The sequence below is a fragment of the Agrilus planipennis genome, unplaced genomic scaffold (assembly GCF_000699045.2).
Source record: "Agrilus planipennis isolate EAB-ADULT unplaced genomic scaffold, Apla_2.0 scaffold193, whole genome shotgun sequence".
In the NCBI taxonomy this organism is placed as follows: Eukaryota; Metazoa; Arthropoda; class Insecta; order Coleoptera; family Buprestidae; genus Agrilus; species Agrilus planipennis.
Window position 1 is genome coordinate 336,154 of NW_020442456.1, and position 24,505 is coordinate 360,658.

A 24,505-nucleotide genomic window follows, 5' to 3' on the forward strand; every position below is an offset into this window, starting at 1 on the left:
TCATCAACAAAATCCGAAAGAATATATGGGGCAGTGAGCGAATACTGCAACCACCGACCAGCCGGCGACACTAGCATGTCAGCGTATATCACCTGAAACTCTCGCAATTAAACACATACTGGGTTTTTCACGTTTTTTATTAAAAGTCTTTAAACTTAAAGTACCACAAGAGATTTGAAAATGCGGCAAATTACAATCTAAAAGCTCTTTCTAATGAAAATATTTGCATTCGTCGGTCACTTCTGGTTATACTGGAAGTCGATATAGACTTGTGAACATTTTCGATCGACTTTGATCATACAACTCAATTGAAAATTGCATTGCAAATAGCGGATTATTCAGCTAATTTTAAAACTGCCGTCGCCATATTGGGTGATCAGCTATCTAGTACAATACCGATCTCTATTTGGAATTGTACCTACCGTTAATGTCTTAAATGTATACAGGATGCTGAAAATTTATCGTCCAAAGTATAAAACTCCGAACACGCTATTTTTTATTTATTTTAATGGAATATCCTGTATATTATTTCATTAGTGAACGTAATACTGAATTCTGCATCGATTGATATAAGTATTCCCTATACCTGTCGATAATAGTTTTCGAGTTTTAAAGAATTTTTTGAAAAAGCCTACGTTTTTAAATGCTGTAAGATGTTTTATATTAGTTCCGACAACGTTGAGATTTCAAAATGTAGAACGAACAGAATCCTAATCTAACCAACAAGCAATTAAATCGCAGGCAACAATCTTCACAACACTGACGAGAAAAAATTATAATTCGGGCTGAAAAGCCGTGATCCAAATGAATTTTTCAGGTTCAGACGTTTCGTCGGCACTTGCGGCTGACATCTTCAGTGGTACTGCATTTTTTGTTATCATTTTGAATCTGATAATATATCAGATGGATTTTTCGCAAATCACTTGGTGAAACAAACATTTTAAAATATTAAAATAAATAAAAAACTTGATAAAGTTTCACAAATTCATTTAATAGGCATCGACACCTACTTCGATTGTTACATCATCATCAAGACTGTGAATGCTTAAAAAAAACCTTTTGGATATTTCATTCCCTCCAGCCACTAATGCTATGAAGGCCGTTAGGGTAATGAAGGAAAGGATAAGAGACAAATTGGCGAAATCTTCCCAAATTTTTGCTGAAGAGGTTTCCAAAGTGACAAATTCCGTCAAGAGCAGGATTCCAATGGAGGAGCATCTTAAACATACTTACTCTTTGAAACCATAAAACGATTAGGAATCCCAAAGCCCCCATATCGTCGGAGGAGTTATCAATCGAAGGTGAAAATATTTTTATTCAAAATAACCAAGAAAAGTAAAGAGTCTTTGCTAATTATTCGTTGACATTGTATTTTTCAGGAGATTGAACGTTGACGACTGGACCAGAACCGAAGCGGTGTTTGCTTGTGAACAATCGCAATATCCAAAAATTAACGAGGATGAGTGAAGGATTATAATCTCTACTACTAGCAAAGCAACTAGAATGTCTTTCCAATGCGCCTTCGTGGTACATTGACGAAAACTTTGCTTTGTCGCCGCCTCTTTTTCGGTTGGTATACGTTGTCCCGGTGAAGAGTTTCGGAGCTTTTGTAACCGCGGCCTATTCAATTTTACAAGAGAAAACGGAAGCGAGTTATGAGGCCATGTTCCGCAATTTTGTTAAAGAATGTAAACGCAGAAAGTTATATCCGGATCCAGAACAAATTTTCGTCGATTTTGAAAAGGCAGAGATAAATGACGTAAAGTCCGTATTAGGAGAGGATATTACAATTGCTTTTTTCATCTTTGCCAAAGTAACTATAGACAACTGCAACAGCTGGGCATGCGGAATGAATATCTCACCAATGAGAAGTTAAGTACCTTTGTCGAAATGTTGGACGGACTGGCGTTCTTGCCGCTGGACAAAGTCGATAAAGGAATCAGGGTTTCTCAAAAGGCACCTGGATACAGAGATACACCGACCTCACCGAGCGGCATGGCCTAGAGGTTTAGACCATTGCTTAGCATTCGGGAGGACGCCGGTTCGATTTCGGGCCCGTCTGCCTTGGTCCAAGTTTTTCTGTGGTTTCCTTGGATCACTTAGGCAAATGCTGAAGCAGTAATATTCCACGGATAATCTTTCATTCTCTTCTGTCTTCATTTCGTCCGTTTCATCTTTCTCACCCGAACCACCACCCACTCATTCCCACGATTCCTGAAAGCACGCTGAAGAGGGCCTTCCGCCCTACCTTCCGGCGTAGTCCGGAGGGACTGCCCGCCCACCAGCATTACTGGCTGGTGGGAATGAAACACCCAAGTTTTTTTTACACCGACCTCATCAATTACTTTGATCGAACGTATGCAACCGGATCATACAAGAGCGTTGGCAATTAGCAAAGAGCTATTCGTATCTGAAATGTTCCACCACAGTTTCCACCTCAAACTTGGAATGTACATGCTGCCAACATAGCTGAAGATGACAAAACGAATAATAGTTCGGAAGGCTGGAATAATCGATTTAGCCATCCGGGGGCTTTCCTAGCTTAACTTGGATAAACGAACCATTTTAATCAGAAAATTTCATATTTGGGGGTTCCAACTTCACAGAGCTCCTACTGTTTTTGTATTTTTTTATTTTTCGCGCTTTTTCGTAAATTAAAATCATAATCAGTTGTTTTTTCACCAGAAAATTTCTTAATATTTCTGTGCTAAGATGTTATGCATCTCATTCTTTGAACATGCTCAACATATTTCTGAGCAGTACAGTGGGGACTGAATTAACCAAAGCAATTGTTGACGTCTTTCGGTTAATTGAAAATCCGCCTAATTAAATGTAGGAAGAAAAGCAATTTTTATAATAAAACACATTACCAAAAAACATATACGCACCTTTACCAACTACTCACGATCAGAAAAATTGGTAATTCTTTACATTAGTTGACATTGGAATTGAGACATGAAGTTTAGTCAGGTAGGTAGTACTGACCAAGTAGAATCGTGTGGTAGCATTAATTCCGTGCGGAAACCAATGTAGCTTGAGATACAGGCTCCTAAAGTTATTTAATCGGAGGAAATTTCGATTGGTACGGCCCTGGCTGCAGCCCTTCGTCAGCTGTTCTCGCCAAATATGCATTGATGACGTCATTGTTTAGTTAGGTAGATGTATGACAGACTCGAGTTTGTTTAATGCCCCTGCCCGCCGAAGGCGGGCTGATACATTAGAATAATGTTAGGAAGATATGTTTTAGGACAAACGATGTTTGGCGGGAACAGCTGACGGAAGGCTGAAGCCAGGGCCGTACCTACCGGTATTTCCTCCGATTAAGAAAACTTTAAGGGCCTGTATCTCACTCACATTCATTTTTAAACAAATAATAAACAAAATTCTAGTAAATACTACTACACTACTTCACTTGGTGAGTACTACCTACCTGACTAAACTTCATGTCTCAATTCCAATGTCAACTAATGTAAAAAATTACCGAAAAATTTAATTGTGCAGGTATGTTTCAAGGTTTTGGTGGTTATTCGTGTTCAAAATTTTGCATTTTCAATTATAAACTATACGATATCAATAATTTGAATTGAATAAATAAATCAGTCAACAAATTACCTAAACTGTTTATTAGGTAGATTAGGTAAGGAATATTACAGGTAATGAGGTTATCTCAAAATTATAATCAAGAAAATTTCTTGATTTTTCATTCTTTTACAACTACTACTGAATGTTAATTAACTTGTAATTACTTACTTTCGATCAACTTTCTATAATAAGAGGAATGTTAAACTAGGAAAACCAATAAAATTAAGTTGAAACTTACTACAACGCATTGTTCGTCTATAACATGCAATTCTTGATACTCCATTTTTCTTCAGCAACCACTACGATATACAATAAAACACGATCAAATTTTCTAATCGTAAAACTACGTCGTAATATAAATATGGTCGTAATTATCACCAAACTTGCTTGACACATCAAACATGACCTCAAATGTTATACGTCCAAACAAATTATGTTATAAACATAAACCATAGATAACAGGAATGACACCTACCATAATACCATAGATAGCCATAGCAAAAAAACCCAGTGCCCAAAAGGATGGTCTTATCTATAGGTGCAGCCATCGTATAACGTGATTTTCCTGTACCTACTCATTCAATGTTGCCAAATTATACATTTTATTTATGTAAAAGAAATTATTTTATTATCATACTGATTATGTAGTTTTTTTAAAATTGACCATTTTATTAATAAAATATCGACCAAAATGAGATGGCGAGATAGTATGAATAGAGGGCACCATACGTATCATCTATTTACACTTAAATTTCGTTATGGTTAAGCCGGTTAAAAAATTTATTATTAAGGAATCTAATTCGTACTTTTCTTCCTGTGCAATGTATTGCACACGGAAACTACACCAGCTAAGTCAGAATTATAAAGGAGAAGCGCGTCATGTAGTGATGGAAAGATAGACCTTGTAGATAGGTCAGTAAAACTACCTCAATATGTGTAATTTTTGATGAAAATTTGGTTTTCTGTTAGTCACAGTAATAACACTATAAATGTTTATGTACTTCTGTTTTGATTGTCTTATTGCTTTAGCCCACAATTTCATGTATTTTTAATTTTCTTTAATTCCGGTAGGTACTGCACACTTTGTCCTTTTCGTTAAATTTTACACGTTAAATGGATAATTCTATTTTTTTTAAATTTTTCAGAAAGCGTAATACCTATGGTACTCTTAAAAAGTATTCGAATTTCCCTACCAGAGGGAACCCAGCACCGTTGGTGGAAGCTTAGTGTTAGGCATCAAAAGACAAACATTTAGAAAAACCATTTTGAAAGATCCTTATAAGTATTATTTGTAATACCTATATTATGATCTAGATGCCGAACACATTAAAAACACTAAAAAAGCGACTATACTTCTCGTGGTGGCCCACGGTGGTTTGTCAAATAACTAGAACTTCCCGCTTCTTCTTTTTGCTGACATAATGATCACATAATTCTTAATTAGCTACGTTTCTTCACTCTCTACCTAATCGTACATGAAATATTTACGGAATGACAAATTTATCGATATCCCATAAATATATGAAATATTTACGAAGTGACAAATTTGTCCATATCCCGTAAATATTTCAGGTAAGATTAGGTGCAAAGTGTTAAAATTTTGGACAACCTTCTCTGCATTTTGATACCTTCAGGTAAAAGATGAACATAGTTAATAATTATGCGATCACTATGCCAACAAAAAGGAGAAGGGGGAAGCTCTAGGTATTTGTTAGACAAATTACCGTGAACCATAATGAGCATTTCAGTCGATCTTTTCGTGTTTCTAGTGTTAAGCATGTAGGTATTACATGAAATATTTACGAGACTGAGTCTAAGACTTATATCACATATTACCTACATATTAGTAACTGGTACATGATTATAAAAAATGAAAGGACAACGTTAAAGCAGTTACGGCATTTTTTGGAATAAATAAATATCTAAACCACAGGAAGTAGTTTCTTTTGAAAACATTTGACGATTGGCGAATAGAAAATAAAATATATATTACTTTATGTTCTTAACAATAAAATACGTATGTTAAAATTAATGTGGAAAAGTATGATATACCATAAATCTTTCCAATTTTAGCATGTTAAGTTGTTTACTGTGCCAATGAAGAAACGAAATGTTTTAATTACACCAACTTTGCTTTTCTCCAACTTCGTTAGTTACCACAACAAACAGTTGATTATCCTCGTTTTCAAGTTCCTTTTTTAAGAATTTGTTAAGGTCAGACTCCTAAAACATTTAAACAAAACCAAATTACTGGGATTTTTGTACGGTGAAACCGCGGGGAACGATCTTTAACTCACGAAAAAATACAAACAAAATTGAGTTGTTCACAAAATAATCCCTTCGATAGTTAATGCCTTTAATGCAGTTACCAATTTTTAATTATATCAAGGAAAATACAAGTTAATCTGGGTTTGCCAACTAATTTTTAAAACCTTCAATGACTTGTACAATAATGCGATTAATGTCTTTATCGGTATAATGTCTTTAAAAAAAATAAAAATAAAGTCAAATCAAAGGTCAGAGACGTGAATGTTTAAAAAATTGTATGTATAATGTAAGAGTAATACATATATTAACTTTTTTTGTTATCGTTAATATGTAAATTAACGAGTTAATTTAGTCTGTTCTGCTAAAGTACAAAATATGAACTTTTCCTAGTTAATCTGCATACTGATTATTAACATCTTCAAAACCGTTAAAGCTAAAGGGACTATGGACTAATGTTCCGTTTTCCTTGACGCTATACTCGCGTAGCGTTAGATAAAATAAATAAATAATAAAAAATAACAGAAGAACAATACACACCATGTTTTTACTCAAAAATTAGACTTAAAGATGACCAAAAGTTCATGTATTGGTAAATTCTCATGCAGTTTAAAAATCTTGATACTCATGCAAACAAACATTCAAATTAAGTAATGTTCGGAATAATAATTTGACAAACTTTGAATTCAGTAAGAACCCAATCAATTACAAGAAATTTCGGAAGTTAGCTAACAAGATAATATGGAATTATACGATAAAAAGGATACTAATGAATGTGTAGATATTCTTATTAGAATAAGGACATTGATAAATAGATATTATCAGAACAAGATAACTAATAAAATGGTAAGTAAACCAAAATGTAACTTCACAACGCAAGGGATAATTAAACCTTGTAAAACAAAAAATTCTACATTTCAAATAGAAGAAAGAAGTTTCTAGTTTTAATTTTGTTTCAAGTTATAATAACAGCAAAAAACTACGGAACTTTGTTGGGTCAAAAATAAGTAAAGATATTAAACCTACGGTACCTATAGTGTGTGAGGGTCATGGAATAACCAAAGTTGAATATACTTTCTACCTTGGGATCTTATTTAACTCAGATATGAAATTGAAATGCCATGTTAACAACATGTCTAGAGAACGAAGTATTTATTTTTCATTTTTTCAAATTAAAGGCTTTTATGGTCAAAAAAATCTTTTAATAATCACTATGAATTATTTTTTTACAGATGTTTATGAGATTGCAGCCTGGGGGAGTTCGTAGAGTAATGCATTAAACTTGTTAAACAATTTTTGTGATATAATAATTAAACTAATTAAGATACCTAGTAACAATTCAAAAAAAAAGTAACTAATTATCTTCCAAGTTAAAAAGTCTCATATTAAACAAAAAACATTATGTAAAAAAGGTAAGATGCTGCCTGGAGGTATTAATGCTCCAAGGCAACAATACACATGTGATGTGGAGCATTCTTTATTTTAGCATTGTAGGTGTGTAAAATGTACTTTTCTACAAACTATGGTTTCAAAGTCCATTACCTATTTTAATTGTAATTTTAAAATTTTATATTTTAATGAGACTAAACATCTCCCTAATATTGCTATTCCTACCCTAGGAACCTAACGTATAATAACTAGCTAGATAGGCAATCTTGACTAACCCTCCACATTTTAAAACTTGTTCAGTTAATATGCAGGCTAACTAGGGAACCTGCAAATTACTTGGTTTTGTGCATATTATCGATAACATGTATATAAGTTTTATAATAAAATAATAAGTAACTATTTTTATAGTTTATCTTACCAATCCAATTACTTTTGGTGTTTGCAATTTAGAGTCTAAGTTATAAAAGACATTATGAACTTTCCTTATTGCTATCCAATGTCTACGATATACAGGAAGAGTAATCAATCCAAATTTTAAATCAGTTGGAATATTCAATATATATCCAAAAATATTACTATGAATTAAACAAGAAGGATCCCTACAATAACCATTTCTTGTATTACAGAAATAAGCTTATAACATTGTTATAAAGTAGTGATAAAACACAATCTTACTTTCGTCTATCAAACCAAATTGCTTCATACCCTTTAGTTTGTAAAGCTTTCATTATAACATTCACGTCATAATTTCCTAAACCAAATATTGACCTATGAGGATTTATCCAAACATTAGGTGATAAAGAGTAACAAATATTATCAAAATCCACTTTGGAAAAATAATCTTTCATTTGAAATAAATTGTTTAAAGCATGTAAAGCACATAATTCCTTAACCTGTTTTTCGTGATATACTTCGGGACAATTTTCATTTGAATGCATTTTAAAATTCCATTACTAAAAAGAAATCGTCACCTCGAAGAGAATTTTTGCATTGGTAGGCCCGTGAGCGCCAAGAATAATAAATCGTTGAAGTTAGTTAAATCATCAAATTCGTACCATGCAAGTATCATACAAATCATCAACAACCATATCAGTAACTCAAATCCATAGCCATAGATAATAGTCCAATAGTCATAGATTAGTCCAAAAGTCAAAATTCGAATAAACTCATAGATTAAAAATAACGCCCAACATGCGCCCAACACATAAATAATAGATGCAATTTCAAGGCTTATCTATGGTCAAAAGTTTCAGTGGTTAGCCGAAATATAGAGTTGGAATTCGAATTTTTAAGCTGTAAGTCGAAATTTCAAAAAAAAATTATGATAGGCTCTTCTATGCCTTCACACCTTTGTAAATTAGTCATTTTTATTATTGGGAAATTTCACACTTAACATATTTTATCAAGGAAAGTCTAAAAGTAAATACATTTTGCAGCACCATTATTCTTATTTAGTATTTATGGTTAGTAGGTATTATTAATGGGTTCGTAGCCACACACGTAGCTGTATCTATTATCTATGGCTTTCATTTAGGTTATGTTGGATGGTATGGGACGGGTGATGGATGAATAGGTTGATATTATTATTTATCATGTACAACAATAAAAATTAAATGTATAATACCATTGGATGCTGGATACACATGAACGCAAACCTCGTGGATTTAAAAAAATGGTTTATCCTCAAAAAAAGTATTATCGACAAAGAGCACATGCAAATCCAATTGCAGATCACTGTTTGACCTAGTAAGCAAAATAATGTTAATAAGTATGATTGTATTTCTTGTTAATTAGGATAAATATTACTAATTTTAGCCCAAAAAATCCTCTTGAGGTAAATTGGTCTCAATATTATCCTGAAATACATATTAATGAAGAACGAACAGTTAAATTCCTTGATATAGGTTGCGGATATGGTGGACTTTTAGTAACAATTTCACCTATGTTTCCTCAAAGATTAATTTTAGGTGTAGAAATTCGTGTTAAAGTTTCAGATTATGTAATAGATAGAATACATGCATTACGAAAGGCACAACCAGGCTGTTTTCAAAATATAGCTTGTTTAAGAACAAATGCAATGAAATATTTACCAAACTATTTTAGAAAAGGACAGGTAAATCTGTAGAGCTTTATCGACCGTCATCATTAATATTTTTCTGTATTATTTTAGTTAGAAAAATTGTTCTTTTTATATCCAGATCCTCATTTTAAGAAGGCGAAATATAAATGGAGGATAATAAATAAAAATTTATTAGCAGAATATGCCTACGTTTTATCAGTTGGTGGGATAGTGTATACAATTACAGATGTTAAAGATTTACATGAATGGATTGTTAAACATTTTACAGATCATTCGTTATTTCAACAAATAGAACCATTAGAATTGGTATGAATTCATTTTCAAATATTTTAAACTAGGTTTTATTCGCGATTTCGTTCGCGTGAGAAAAGAAGCCCTATTTAAATCAGTTCAGCCGTTTCAAAGATCCTCCTTTTTGTGTACGTAACTTTTTAATGAAATCAGTTCAGTCGTTTTGAAGATAGACGAAATGCTTCTTAAAGGTCGTTTGTGTCTTAATAGCTTACAAATAACCACTTGAGCTTAAAAAAAGGCAGCTATTTTGGTACTACAATTTTATTTATATGTATGTAGTTAATGATTAACTATTCTAACAATTTTGAATAATTTAATTAAATGAAGTAACAAATGTAGCAGTAATTGAATTTTATTCAATAATTAAGTGGTTGCGTGAGAGTTTGATATAAAAATAATTGTTTAAATTCCAGGAGAGTGATCCTATTGTCGAGAAATTGTATGATAGTTCTGAAGAAGGAAAGAAAGTTACTCGCACCCAAGGGGATAAGTTTTTAGCAGTTTTTCGAAGAGTTGAAGATCCTTTTTTAATTTCAAATCTGAATTAATAGAATAAAGTAGATTTAAGAACTGTTTTTAATTTTTAATGTTGGTATGCTGCGCTATCGTTTATACTTGTATGAAATAAATAGTAGTGTGTTTTGGCCGGTTCTATTACAAAATGAGGAGTAGTGTCATTGATCGGTTTCAATGTCATACGCTTTCAGCATCTGTCGTTGGCGGAGAGTTGGATTAGTAAACTTTAACTATCATGCTACATGCACACGTGCTAGTTGATTCTGGAAATGTGTAAAAAAAAACATTGTGCGATGAATAACAACCCCAAACTACATGATCTGTTTCAAAATGACGAGGAGGGTGTAATTGATGGACTACTAGATCATAAAACGTTTTTTTTCTTTTTTTTTTTTTATTAATAAAAATATTCATAAGTATCTTTATATAGCAATTTTATTTCCACTGGTAGCCACTCCCAAAATTACGCCATGCGAAATGTGATTGTAGTTAGTAATATTGTATTCCGAAAAAGAATCTTCAAATTCTAAAAAATTCAAATTTTATTTTTTGTGGTAACATATATTTATTATCATAGAAGTGTAACAAAATTCTATAACCGCGATTAAATACTGCTCTTAACTATGTTGCTGATAACTGGCTACTGTCTCAGTTTATTATGTTGAAATGTTTATATTGTTCCCTATTATTACTCGTAAGTAAAAAGGAGAGCGGAAAAAGCATTTATTGTATTTATTTCAATAGTATATAAATATTCTTAATGTTTGAGTAACTAATTTTTAGGAACGGAAACGTTTTCTAATACGCTATTCTAGTGCGAATCATGTAGCAAAAAATGATAGGTGCAAACTAAAGTGGCTGTATAATCTGCGAATTTTGTTAAGGGCGGGCATTTTAAATCCCCTTTAAGTTGATAATGTTTTGCAGATGGGGAAATTCTTTCGACATCCACCTCCGTTTCTTCACATCTTTGACATGTATAACCATCGAATTGCTTAAAGCATTCCCTATTTCACTAATTGTTTGATGATGATGATTCCATTCGAACTCATCATAATTTCAGATAGGCCATCCATTCTGATTCACATAATGGGGTGTAAGTTGTCATCAAAGAAATGCTGGGAAAAATGTGCATCATTGCTTATCTTACTGAAAGCAAATTTCTTAAATATGGTGTTACGTTCTGTCTTAAAACGTTGCACATCCGATTACAATATTGGTGATGTTGGTAACAGTGTTGTAACGAACCATCCGGTCTTGTAGAATTAAGCAACAAGCCGTTATATTTGCTGGAATTAGATCATTAGTTTCAAAATCCAAACCTACATCTATTGCTTATGCTTTTATAATGTCGTTTTAGTGTGAGCAGTTGATTGCAAATGAAGGATCATGAAATCTGATGTTTTTTTTTTCTGTTTATTTAATAATACAAGGATGCCCCGTAGACAAAATGAGGTGAAGCTGTATTGTTATTTAAAGATAAGTGTTACATTTAACACTTAACAACTTTTTTAGTAACTAAAAATATCTTGGAAATAAAAGTAAACGTATCTAGCAATTTTTAAATAAACCTTTTAATGTATTAGTACATCGTTGTGCCCGCTATGGCGCGTACTCAGTATCTTGCAATTCTGTTTTTCTTTTTATAGTGTTTCAAATTAAACAAATTTGATTTCTTAAACAAAAAATTAGATATATTAGCTTACATCCCTCTATATGTTTATAAACTATCTTCTTAAAATGACACGAAGAACAATATATTTCTTTCATTGTTATTAAATAAGAGAGCGGAGAAATAACCCAATGATCGTTTAAGAGGGGCGCAGGGTGGTTTAAGCTTTTAGAGTAGAATAGAACTCATTGTATACAAATTTAGGTCTATAGTTAAATGACCACTGCTCAAAATATGCCAGAGCTGACGGTCCTGCATAACCAGCTATAGAGGATGTGGCGTTTATAATCAATAAAAAATATGTCTTATAAACTTATCGGCCAGTTTTTATTTACCTATTGAGGAACGGCCCGAATGAACTTTTATTGTAAAAAGTCAAAGTGAAAAGTAGGGAACGATGGGGAGAATTGCGAACGCGGGGTAAATGCGGACTAACAGATATCTACTCAATCCCTTTCTATCGCGCGCGGCCGCTGCGATAACGTGTTACATTTCGCCATTTTTAGTGCGTAACAAACATTGACGACGGACGACTGTGCTTGGTTTTTAAGGTAAATATATTTATATATTTTGATCTAATTTTTAGCGTATATTTAGAATATCATTGAATGTTGTAGTATTTCATGAGGAACTACAACAAATTACGTTTTTCAATTGAAAATTAATGTTTTTGCATAGTAAGTTATTATTTATTGTTGAAAATTTTTGTTTATTACCAACGTTCTACAATTTATGACGCGGGAAAAAAATGAGTTTCAATTTTTCGTAGAAAGTTGTAGAATTTTGTAATTATGAGTTACAACTCTACAAATTTTTATGAAAAAAAGTTGTCAAAAATTGTTGATTATTGTACAAAAACGTAGTTTGTTGTAGATATATTTCTAACATGGATCGCACATAATGCAGCCGTTAGACTTAACCTTCCCTGACTATTAAAAACTGCAAACAATAGAAAATGTGAATCCTTAATGGTCAGCAATCCTGGAGCTAAAATTACAGCATAAGATGTCGTAGATCTTTATACAAAAGCTTTTAACCGAACAATAAGCAAAGATTAAGTTATAAATTGCTTCAGCTCTGCTAGAATTTACCCAGTCGATCCGGATAAATTCAAAGGCACTTTCGCAAGTTTTGTTGCGCCGGAAACTCCCCTTGACAACAGAAACACTAATGTTGATTATTTAATTCCAACAGTATCCCATAATGAATCTTAACTTATCTGAGATAATAGTATTTTAACTCAAACAGGATCTCAAGAAACGTCTCAACTCTCTAGCAACTTTTTGTTAACGTTAAACCAAATAATACCTGCGAAAGAAGTACGCATGGATGATGAATTCTGATTTCATATGACAAATAAAAAAAACCAATCTTACTCAGTACCACTTACTGACATAGAAATGGTATCACCTCTACAGTCTAATAGAAACAAAAGGCCAGTTAAAAAAACAGTCATTTTCACCAGCACATCGGAAAAAATTAACTAAGAAGAAAAAGAATAAAAGAAAATAGAAAGAAAAAGGAAGAATCAGCAATACGATAAATAAACAAAAGAAACTAAAAAACACTAAAGAAAAAAGATTAAAAGATGCAAAAAACCTAAAAACTTTTGAAGCTGACCAAGAAAATGATAAAACAACTTCCTTATTGACCCTCTTAATTAGTCATATTCCCTTGGGGATGATAAAATGTAGTAAAAATCGTCTTTATACTTTATTTTCTAATAATTTTTCCCACCTGATCTAAAATTAATTCTCATTGTCCTGTAATATTTCCTTTCGTTTTCCAATCCTAATGAAATAATCCGTCTTTAATTTGTTAAAAATAGTTAAAGTATTAGCTCGTTTCTACGCATATGTTTGGAAAAATCATCCACTAAAACTAACACATAATAAGCCACTGATGTGGAAGAACATGGATATTGAATTCACCTGCTAAATGAACGACATGTAGAATTGTCATGCAATGTATTATTTCATAAACAAATTGGTGTTGAGCATGAGTAGATATATAGAGCTGGACTGCAAAGCAAGTGAATCAAGGCAGGTCAGAGAAAATAATGTTAAAGGGTCATATAAGCTTAAAATGGGATCTAAATAAGCGAACAGACTGAGGAGGAGCATTTTACAAGCTGTGAGACCGACCAGTTAGAGTCAAGTCAAGAAGAAAGTGAAGAAATGCCAAGATACATTTTAAGGAATCGACAGAATATAAAACTACTGAGCAGATATGATGAATTTGCTATGGTTGGAGAAGTAGAAGGTATATGAGTGAAAAATGCGTTGAGAGATGATGGCTGGAAGAAAGCAATGTAAGATGAAATTGATGCACTAAACCTGATGAGAGTGGGAATTGGAAAACTCACCTAAAGGTTAAAAACTTCTCCCATGCAGGTGGGTTTTATGTGAGAAAAATAATGGAAGTTTGAAGGTACCTGTGATTGCTCGAGGATTCGATCAAGTCCAAGAAATTGATTATAACGAAAATTTTGCTCCTGTGGTCAAGTATATTAAAATTTTTTTGCTTTTTTTTGTGTTCTTAATATACATGCTGAGGTGTAATTTACATAGCGACGCATGCTATCAGCAACAAATAAATGTATCTATTTATTTAATTCACTGTTATCATAATAGGCGTCTAAACATTGTGTATATTGTAATGTCCGTGGGTTTAACAAAATTAACTTCTAATACTGATAATGACAAAAACTATTTATTTACACTAATTATTGAAGAACTTAAAAACACTATTAAATTATTACTAAACTTAGGTTATGAATTATTCTATTTATTTACACTACTGTTGATGTATCACTATTCACTGAGCTATTTATTTCACTGCTATCACTGTCAATTTATTTCTGGAACGGTCAATTTATTTCTACTTCTTCTCGGAGATCGTCTCTTCCTTTAAAAACTCTTTTGTTTAATTTCGGCAACTTTCTGGAAACATCCGGATAGTTTATTTTTTCGTTGAACTGTTTAACTGCTTTCCTAGAACGCAGGTACGACACACCCATTTACAAATACGGCGCACATGAAGAAAGGTGCCCGCGGCTAGTCGGCGTATCGATAAGCTGTACACGCACACGTGTGCCCGATCGCACACAAACACACTCGTGCTCTCTACAATATATTATGTTACAGTTAGACGTTCAATAACCGGCACAGCTCATTTCATCCTCTATCGATGTAGCTGCGGTTTTTATCGCATTGCACACCATGTTGTCAATTCACGCATAAGACTGGCTTTGAATTGTAATTTGTTGTGTTTTCCCTTAGCCACGCTGTCGAGTTAACCATCCGATTTAACATTATTGTTTACACCCTCTAAAGCTACACACCTGTTTCTTTATAACCTGTATAAATGAATCTAAACGAAGATAATGTTTACTAATTTGTTCAAAAACTCGACATTATTAAATTCCAATTGTCGCTCTCTTGATAATGAACAATGCCCGATGCGTTTGTCGAGTTTTTGAATAGACATTACTTAATAGCGCATTTGGTTTGAAAGAATTTTCGTTTTATTTTATCAATAGATACATTTAATTGTCCTTCTTGTAATTGTTTTTAAAATATTTGGTTACAAATAATTATTTTTCCCTTTTTTATTTTTACAAGTTAAATAGTAGAAGTTTTATGGTCAAGTATCTGCTAAAAACAGAAACTTAAGCGAACTTAACCAATTTGTAATTCAAATCAGTGCTACTCTTCTTTTCCCTCATCTTTACATTCCGATTTCAAAATATCATCCAGAGGAGGAAATTCAGCATTATCCGCATTGCAAAGAAACGATTCAATTGATTGTAATCTCTTAATTTCCACTTGTATTTTTTCAATTTGTTCTTTTCGCCACGATTTTAGGAAATCCATTAGGCTATCCCTCGAATAAAGTGGACATTCTATAAAAGAGAATATGCTGTTTAAGAAACCGAATTACTATTAAATAACGAGAAACTAATAAATGCAGAACGTTTTTTAAATGAGTGTTTGAAGAGTACGGATCTCGTTGATACTTTATGACATTCTATTTTTTCGTTAGATAAAATTAAATAGAATAATTAGCATTAGCACATACTCTTTATCTATTTCTATACTATACAATAATAATAAGTTGAACATTCATTAGCATAATTTAATTTAATAATTTTTAGAGCACTTAGACTGAAAGCCTTTGATTAAAAAAGAAAAAATTACAAAATCTTCATTTTTCGCCGCTGTAACTTGTCACAAAAAATGTTTATGTAAAAAAAATGAGAAATTTCATTTTTAACAAAATTAAATAAATTTATGAGGTTGGGTGGACTAGTTCGGAGTTATTTTCAAAAAACGAATTTCCTATAAGTCCGTAAAAAAGTTACTTTTTGGCATAGGTCATAAGAAGAGACGTTAAATCCTACAAGTGGTCGAAAAATATAAAAAATATAAATATAACAATCCATTGACATTGGACGTATTTGGCTGAACTAAGTCCTTAGTAAACTTAGTAAGTTAGTCAGTAAATAAAATTTTGAGCGCTGCGGATTTCTGCCTGAACGCATTTACTTCTTTTACTACTTAGTAGTGTCATAACCTATTTGTTTATGAACATGTCCCAGGCGGCGTCATTGTACTTATATTGTACAATAATAAAATTACATTCGTTCATTTTTTATAAGTACGTAATTTTTATGTAGATAATAATAAATTCACTCTTTATTTCAATTTTTTTTGTTTACTGTTTCGAAATTTTATATGACAAAATGACGACATAAGAAAAACTTCTTAGTAACCATGAAGTGGCCCGCTCAACTACTTAACTCAGTACTATTAGTAGCCTACTAAATTTACTAATAAGGACTTCATTCGGCCGAACTATAATACTATAATATTACTTCTACTTTTATAGAATGCTATAACGGAAAAAATTTTATTTGCAAGTTCATTTGCATATAGACATATTATAATGTATATATGTATATCTATATGTATGTAGATATGTAGATAGTACATGGTGTAAGCAGTAGTAGTAGTAGTAATCTCCAAAAAGGCTTACTTTTGCCAAGCTTTGTACATTCGTTGTAGGTTTCATTAATTTTTTCTATTTCCATGTCCATTTCTTCGCCAGTAAGAACTATTGATGGCTTTCTAAACGACAAAAATTGTCCAATACGGCTAGGGAGATTTTTCGACATTTCCTCATAATTAACTGAAAATGGCAGTTTCTCCGGCTCCTCCTCGCATACTTCCAAATCGCCCTCTGCTGCTTGTGGTTTTCCACCTTCTGCAGTTTCTGCAGCTTGAGATGTTTCACCTTCTTTTATGACATCCGCTATTTGAGCATATTCCTGAATTAATTCTTCTTGAATTGCTTCAATGCAAATCGCTACGTCTTGTGGATGTACACTGTTTTCATCGTATATGCCCTCTAAGAAATTAAGTGCCCATTGTAATTGAGCGATTCCTGAAAGGTAAAGAAAAGACAGGAAGAACAGTAATTAAAGAAATATTGTTTCTTGCTTCAAATAGGTCAATTGTTTCTTAACCTCACTCCTCTTTTATTAACCACATTAACTATTTATATATCAGAGGAAAATATATGGGTAACTAGCCTTTGAATTTTTCGATGTTACCATTGTAGCATAAGCACATATATTTGACAATAAAAGACGGTTAATTGAGAAATTTGTATGCGTTCGCCTGGTAATAATTCACAAACTATCCAGCAAATATTACTGATCCGAATGAAAAATCTTACGTTGTACTGTATATATATATAGTATATGCGTTTGTGTTTGTTTTGATTTGTAACTAATCTGTAGTGTTGTATCAAACGTAGAAGTTTTTAACAAAATTAAACCAATATTCCGCATTTGTCCCCCCGAAATAAAGTTGTATTTTTCAGGTATTTAGTAATTGGTTAATGCAATAGTTTAAGTCACTGTTTTTTAAAAATTCTGTTATAATATACAATCTAAAGAAGTTTCAATTCTTATGCGTGTACACGCTCACTACTTGTTTTCTTTAAATATTTGTAAATAGCTAATGAACGTTTGCAAACTTTGCTTCTTCGTATGAAGAAAGAAAACCAAGGCAGAGGAGAATCACTTATTATGTACAACAATTACTACTTTTTACTGGAAGACCGATGGTAAAAATAGTAATTTATCGAACTTCTAAATTTCTGAAAAATGACTACTTTTCAAACGGGTTTTATATTTTTCTTTGTGAGAATAGCTCTGATCGAGGGCTCTAAATTTAATTTTACAGGCCTTGCAATTCGCTGTACATTGATTTTTTGGACTATTACAATTATTCTGCCAATTTTCGAGATACATGCGGAAAACGAGACAAGATTCCAAATTACAATGCTTAAACATTATTTAAAAAACTGACGGGACCATTTTTGATGTTTTACTTCCTAAAACCAATTGGCGTGGTAGTATATTCGTATTGCTGGATAAAAATTGTACATTAAAAACTGTAAAAAAACCATCAGCATTGTATGAAAATAAATAAAAGTAAGACTAAAATACTGGTATGCAAAGGAAGTAAAAGTAGTGAAAGAGCGAAAATAAAGATAGAAGACGAAAAATTAGAAGAAGTGACTGATTTTAGATATCTAGGAAGTCAGATAAGTCAGGACGGAAGGTGTAGTAGGGATATAAAGCAGAGGATAGCGCAGGGTCGTGTCGCCTTTAATAAAAGTCACTTCTATGCTCGCGAACGAATAATTTAGAAATTTGAAAGAGATTGTTAAAGGTGTATGTTTGGAGCGCGGCGTTGTACGGGTGTGAAATATAGACAGTGGGCGCGGTGGAAAAGAAAAGCTTAGAAGCTTTCGAAATGTGGTGTTATAGGCGAATGATGAGGATAACGTGGGTAGAAAAGGTTAAAAATGAAGAGGTAATAGAAACAATAGAAGAGAGGATTCTATGGATGTCAATAAGAAATAGGCGAGATAGGTTGGTAGGACACCTTCTCAAGCATGAAGGTCTAGTTAGAGACATATTAGAGGCAGAAACAAGAGTTAGGAGGGGTAGAGGTAGACCTAGATTAGATTACTGTTCGCAAATGGTTAAGGATGTTGGTTGTTTTAGTGTTAGGTAAATGCGAAGTTTAGCTCAGGATAGGAAAGAGTCATCAGTCCTAAGACTGGTAGAACACGTATCAACCAGTCTTAGGACTGATGATGTTTGGAGCGCGGCGTTGTACGGGTGTGAAACATGGGCAGTGGGCGCGGTGGAAAAGAAAAGGTTAGAAGCTTTCGAAATGTGGTGTTATAGGCGAATGATGAGGATAACGTGGGTAGAAAAGGTTAGAAATGAAGAGGTATTAAAAAGAATAGGAGAACAGAGGACTCTATGGAAGTCAATAAAAAATATCGATGCTATTTTCTTCCGGGCTTTTTGCCCATGGTCCGTGCAATCTTGCTTTTCCAGGGCTGACGACCTTATTTTTCAATATCATTTATATTAAGCGTTATGAAAAATTCCTCTATATTGGACAACTCATGTGACTTTTGAAATGAAATAAAACATTATCTACCTCAGCGCCTGCCTGTCTATCTCTTTTTTGAACAATGCTATTAAGTATCCACATAGTATGTATCTACTTACCTAAGGACATATCGTCGACTGCAGTCTTTGAATATAGACTCCATATTACACCCAACGTATGGTCTAATTGTAAATAAAATGGTGGACATTTTACATATTGACTCTTTATTTCCGCAATGGGAATCACATTTCGGGCTGAAACTGGAACTCTAAATGTATAGAGAACAGGAACATAATCACATTGTATGTCATGTCCAGAAGGTGATCTGAAAGTAATTAAGTGCGTATTTGAAATACGAAAATTTATAACCTTTACCACACATGTATGTATGTAGTTTATAGATTTGCTGTGATAATACCAATTGATCAATTTGATGAGTGAGCGATTAAATGTACTAGAAATAATTCAAAATCACTTTCATTACAATATTTTTGAATGCTACAGCATTAGTGGACCTCCCCTTAGATGTGAATGTGGTCCTTTTACATCACAGTCAATGATAGTTTGATAGTTCCATAAGTATGCCCATGTCCCAGTCACACGTATGACAAAGTGGCCAAATTTGGGGTCAAAGACAAAATTAAAGACAAAAGATTAAATTTTAAATCAGGGCAACAACCTAAACTAATCGTAACCTAGGTTTAGGTTACTATGATTTGAAGTAAAAAATTATTAAAGAATTTTTTTGAGCTCGTCCATTTGTCTTCGCTTCAAATTAGCCCCTAAAAGGCACTTCATTTCCACATTTTCGAAATTCATTTTTTAGTTATGCTAGCTTGACGGCTGTATACACTACGCTTGATTAGTATTCCGGAGTACTTAAAAGATAGCGCATGCACTAACGAGCGCATTGCGTGATACCGAAACAACGTGGGAGGTGTAAAGCCTATGCACAAAAAGTAGTAGTTAATGAGCCGTCATGTTGCCAGTCGTGTTATCTTATTGTCCTTCGTTATCGCAAGCGTCAAGTGGCGAACCACATGCCCACTTGTAACCTTCGCAGCAGCTGGTACGCAGACGGGCCAATTGTACGCGATGACGATTAGTATAGTCTGCAGTCCGTAGTTACCGTTCGATTAGAAATGATAGTGCTATTAACACAAAATACAAAAATAAGTTTATTTTGAAATTATCAAGCAAAAAACAGTGCATTCGCACGCAGATTATGCGGACATGGTAGCCATATATGGACGGTGGAATGAGAATGAACTGGCACTGAACACAGGAGACACCGAAGGGACAAAAGCCAGCAAAGACAACAGATGGGTACTGACGAAATTTTTGCGATTAATAAAAAAACAATCCCAGTTTGAGTGTCCGAGTTATTAAAGGAATGTGAGGATTTTAAGGGAAAATTCCCTGTATTCTTACTATTATGAATTATGACCGAGTTCGACACACCACATCTACAAGGATGTACCTCCATTACTTTTGCTAATTGTATACCGTTACTGTTGCTGTATTAAACAACTGACAGTTTTTCCCATGTTCACGTGGGGGGTTTTCCCCACAGCATGTATCGACGCCTCGTTACACAATTACATTAAGTAGTGCTGGCCATCATTGCAAGAGAGGTGGGGCTTTCGGTAGGATCGTTACCCTCATGTTAATAATATAATTAATATATCACTGGGTAGTGCAATATGGCTTATTCTAGTTCTTTTTCATGTACCTTCTTCTCTTTTAATTTTTCCGAAGTACCTACTGATCATATATACTGTATATTATAGAATTACACATGCTAATCAGCTTCTTTTTCATATAAACATTAAACTAATAACTCTTCTGAAACGAAGTACTTATTATCGCTTCATTTCATATTGAAACCCCTGTCCCGGGCTTCTCCGTATATGGAGCCGAGATCATGGGCGGTGCGGCGGGTCTTGGATGGGGCACGCAGAAGAGCGCCTGTTCGGTGGATGAAACTCACCGAGCGGTATGGTCTAGAGGTTTAGACCATTGCTTAGCATTCGGGAGGACGCCGGTTCGATTCCGGGTCCGTCTGCCTTGGTCCAAGTTTTTCTGTGGTTTCCTTGGATTACCTAGGCAAATGCTGAGGCAGTAATATTCTACAGAAAATCATTCATTCTCTTCTGTCTTCATTTCGTCCGTCTCATCTTTCTCACCCGAACCACCACCACCCATTCCCACGATTCCTGAAAGCAGGCTGAAGAGGGCCTTCCGCCCTACCTTCCGGCGTAGTCCGGAGAGACTGCCCGCCAGCATTATTACTGGCTGATGGGAATGAAACACCCAAAAGTTTTAGGATGAAACTGTAATGGGTCAACGTCGGCGCTCGCACATTCAGGATGGTGACAGTCTTGATGTCAAGTAGCAACCAGCCTTAAAAATCAACTGTTACCAAACAAGGAAAAGAATGTAAATGCTAGGGCGCCCTTCTGAAGCGACGATTAGAGGTCAGGATATGCGAAAAATACTAAGGTGTCCCCTGTGAGCGACGATAGACGCTGCGCAATCTTTCTGCGCATAGCCAACTAGAAGATTGGATCCCTGACTAGACATTGTCGAGAATTGCTTGAAATCCTACATAGACGTAAGATTAATATATGCTGCATCCAATAAACTAAGTGGAAGGGCGCTAAGGCTCCAGATATCGGTAACAACCATCAACTCCTCTATTATGGAACCTCCACCCAGGAATGGGATAGGTATTATTTTAGACGAACAACTCAAACAAAGTATCATTAAACGTTCCACTTTAGCGACAGAGTAATATGTGTGCTAGTTCTCGATAATCAACTGACTCACAACATTACATCTGTGTATGCACGTCAAATAGGTTGCAAGAATAAGGAAAAGCAGCTGTATTATTGGGATGATCTAAGAAATCTGATGGAATCACTCTCAGTAGAAAAACGGACAATAGTCGTAGGAGATCTGAACGGACATGTTGAGTCGAGGGGCCAAAACGAAGAAATATTGGACTTCGTCGATAAGTTTGATGTCTACGGCTAACATTGATTTTTAGAAGAAAGAAGAGCATTTGATCACAAAAAAAAGTGGCGGAAGATTCAGCCAAGTCGATTAGATTCTTTGTAGCCGTTCCATTCTTAAGAATTTTAAAGACTGCAAGGTCATTCCCGGTTGAACCTTCAACAACCAAATACAGACTCCTGGTGGTCTGCTTCTGCGGAAAAGCGCAAAGGTGAACCACGCATTAAGTGGTACCAACTTAACGAATCTGCCGACCATAAATTCATCAACCAACCTTCAATAAACTCTCGATGAACCTAAAGTTTGCGACTCGCTATGGAACGATATTCATTCAATATATCACGATATTGCGAGTAAAATCCTTGGAGTTTTAAAAGGCAAATTAAAAACTAACAAATATCCTAGCTGGTGGAATAGCGACGTAAAAGATGCACCTAAAAAACAAAGAAAACTGCTATTAAAAGGTGGCAGGACACGAACACGGTGGACGACCGATCAGAATACGAAAGGGTTAAAAATATAGCAAAAGTAACAGTGACCGACTCGAGCGCTGAATATAATGATGCGTTCTATGCCAGCCTGGAGAATGTTGAGTCGGAACATGAAATTTTTGAACTAGCTAAATGTAAAAATAGTAAAACTAAAGACATAAAGTAAAATAAGTACATTAAAGATAGTAAAGGAAATTTGTTGACATCCGACAGCAAAATAAAGAGTTGATGACAGGAATAGTATAAGGGTTTGTGAAATAAAGAATTCCCGGAGGAAACGTCAGTCCCAGAACCACCTGTCTGGTTGAGAAAATGTGGAGATTCAGCAATCTTGTACCCTTTTATACAAACAAGGGAGACGCTGTCGCCTGCTCCAACTACAGAGGCATAAAACTCACGTCTCATACTCTGAAAATATGGGAGAGGTATCCTTGTAGACAGACTGACACGGCTTAAAAATACAACAAACCAATGTGGCTTCACTTGAGGTTTCGGTACTTTGACGCTATTTATTCTTCACTTTATCTTCATAGACCTGGAGAAAGCATTTGATCGGGTTCTTAGAAAACTGATATGGGAAGCACTGAGGGCACAGTTTCCAGAACCATACATAGACCTCATAAAAGGCATTTCAACAAGAGTGATCAGCTCAGCAGGAACTAGGGGACCTTTTGAGGCTAGGAAGGGGTCCATCAGGGGTCAGCTCTTAGTCCGGTCATGTTCAATCTGCTTAAGAATTATATCACCAAAAACATCCAGAAACCTGCACCATGGTCATCAGACCTGCATATGTGGCTAGCGGCTCTAGAAAGCAGAGGACTCGCGTGGATAGCCTACATATTTCACCCATTATCAATGGTACCACTTTAAATTAAGTGGAGCAATTCAAGTACCCAGGGTCGACAATAGCACCAAAAGCCAGTACCGAAAAGGTCGTGGAACACAGAATCACCGGATCTTGGTTAAAGTGGCGTGAGCTCACAGGTGTACTCTGTGACCCACGAGTTCCTGTTAGAGTGAAGGGTACAAACAAGCAGTACGTTCAGTGTTTACATACGGCCCCGAATACTGGCTCACACGAAAAGCAGTCGAACAGAGGATCCATGTTGCTGAAAAGAAAATGCTGCGCTAGTCCTGCGGGGCTATTAGAAAAGACTGAATTGGGAACTATTACATAAGGGGGACCTTTAAAGTCGCAAATATAGTGGATGAGCTCAGAGAAAATCCACGGAGATGGTATGGCCACGTGGTCCGTCGTCCTTCAGACCATATAGAGGAGAAAAGAGGAAGGGGTTACCCATCTGCGACAGTTAAAGCCATTAACGCCGATATAGAGACAGCACACAACAGATAGTTGTAGCATAAAACTATTAGGAGGGCCGACCCCAAATTGAAATGGGAAAGGAACAGAAGAAAAGGAAAAGATTTGAAGGTGTTATGTACATACATTTATCCGTTATTATTAGGTATTATCAAATCCGTGTATCATTATAGAAGTAAATATAACATTAAATCAACCTCTATTTTGTCAATGCTTGTATCGGTAACGACAGTTGCTTCTTTAAATCTAGTGGCAGCGTAAAGAAGGGAGGTGACGGCGATTTGCTGCAATATCCATATAACGTTCGGTCCAGCAGATATTAATGCAAATTTGACAAACATCTGTAATAAATTTTCTGGCGAGGATAGTGACGCCTGTTGTTACCTTTTACAGTCAGAA

At 34.4% G+C, this 24,505-nt stretch overlaps 3 protein-coding genes across 4 annotated transcripts in view; 1 reads left to right on the forward strand and 2 right to left on the reverse strand.

The window, feature by feature from the left end:
- Positions 1 to 5,553: 5,553 nt before the first annotated feature.
- Positions 5,554 to 8,333, reverse strand: LOC108736792 (josephin-1). 2 transcript variants are annotated; one of them, XR_001937775.1, is made up of 4 exons: positions 7,912 to 8,333; positions 7,655 to 7,835; positions 5,880 to 6,064; positions 5,765 to 5,805 (listed from the first exon to the last, which is right to left on the reverse strand). XR_001937775.1 is itself a non-coding variant. In XM_018469365.1 (3 exons), the coding sequence occupies exons 1-3, from the start codon at positions 8,172 to 8,174 to the stop codon at positions 5,698 to 5,700; spliced, it is 552 nt and encodes a 183-aa protein (XP_018324867.1). In that variant the 5' UTR covers positions 8,175 to 8,333; the 3' UTR covers positions 5,554 to 5,697. The 2 variants fall into 2 exon arrangements, 1 of the variants encoding a protein (XP_018324867.1); XM_018469365.1 differs by lacking the exon at positions 5,880 to 6,064 and having other exon boundaries at positions 5,554 to 5,805.
- A 437-nt stretch (positions 8,334 to 8,770) lies between these two features.
- Positions 8,771 to 10,182, forward strand: LOC108736774 (tRNA (guanine-N(7)-)-methyltransferase). Its single transcript, XM_018469334.2, has 4 exons — positions 8,771 to 8,982; positions 9,052 to 9,349; positions 9,407 to 9,622; positions 10,024 to 10,182. Exons 1-4 carry the CDS (start codon positions 8,867 to 8,869, stop codon positions 10,156 to 10,158), a joined length of 765 nt encoding a protein of 254 aa, XP_018324836.1. The 5' UTR covers positions 8,771 to 8,866; the 3' UTR covers positions 10,159 to 10,182.
- A 5,119-nt stretch (positions 10,183 to 15,301) lies between these two features.
- LOC108736776 overlaps positions 15,302 to 24,505 on the reverse strand; it is an 11,582-nt gene continuing 2,378 nt past the window's right edge. The window contains exons 3-5 of the mRNA XM_018469337.2: positions 19,399 to 19,604; positions 16,836 to 17,243; positions 15,302 to 15,702 (exon numbers count right to left, since the gene is read on the reverse strand). Coding sequence (XP_018324839.1) covers positions 15,506 to 15,702; positions 16,836 to 17,243; positions 19,399 to 19,604 — 811 coding nt within the window. The 3' untranslated portion in view covers positions 15,302 to 15,505. The remainder of the gene's footprint in view (positions 15,703 to 16,835; positions 17,244 to 19,398; positions 19,605 to 24,505) is intronic.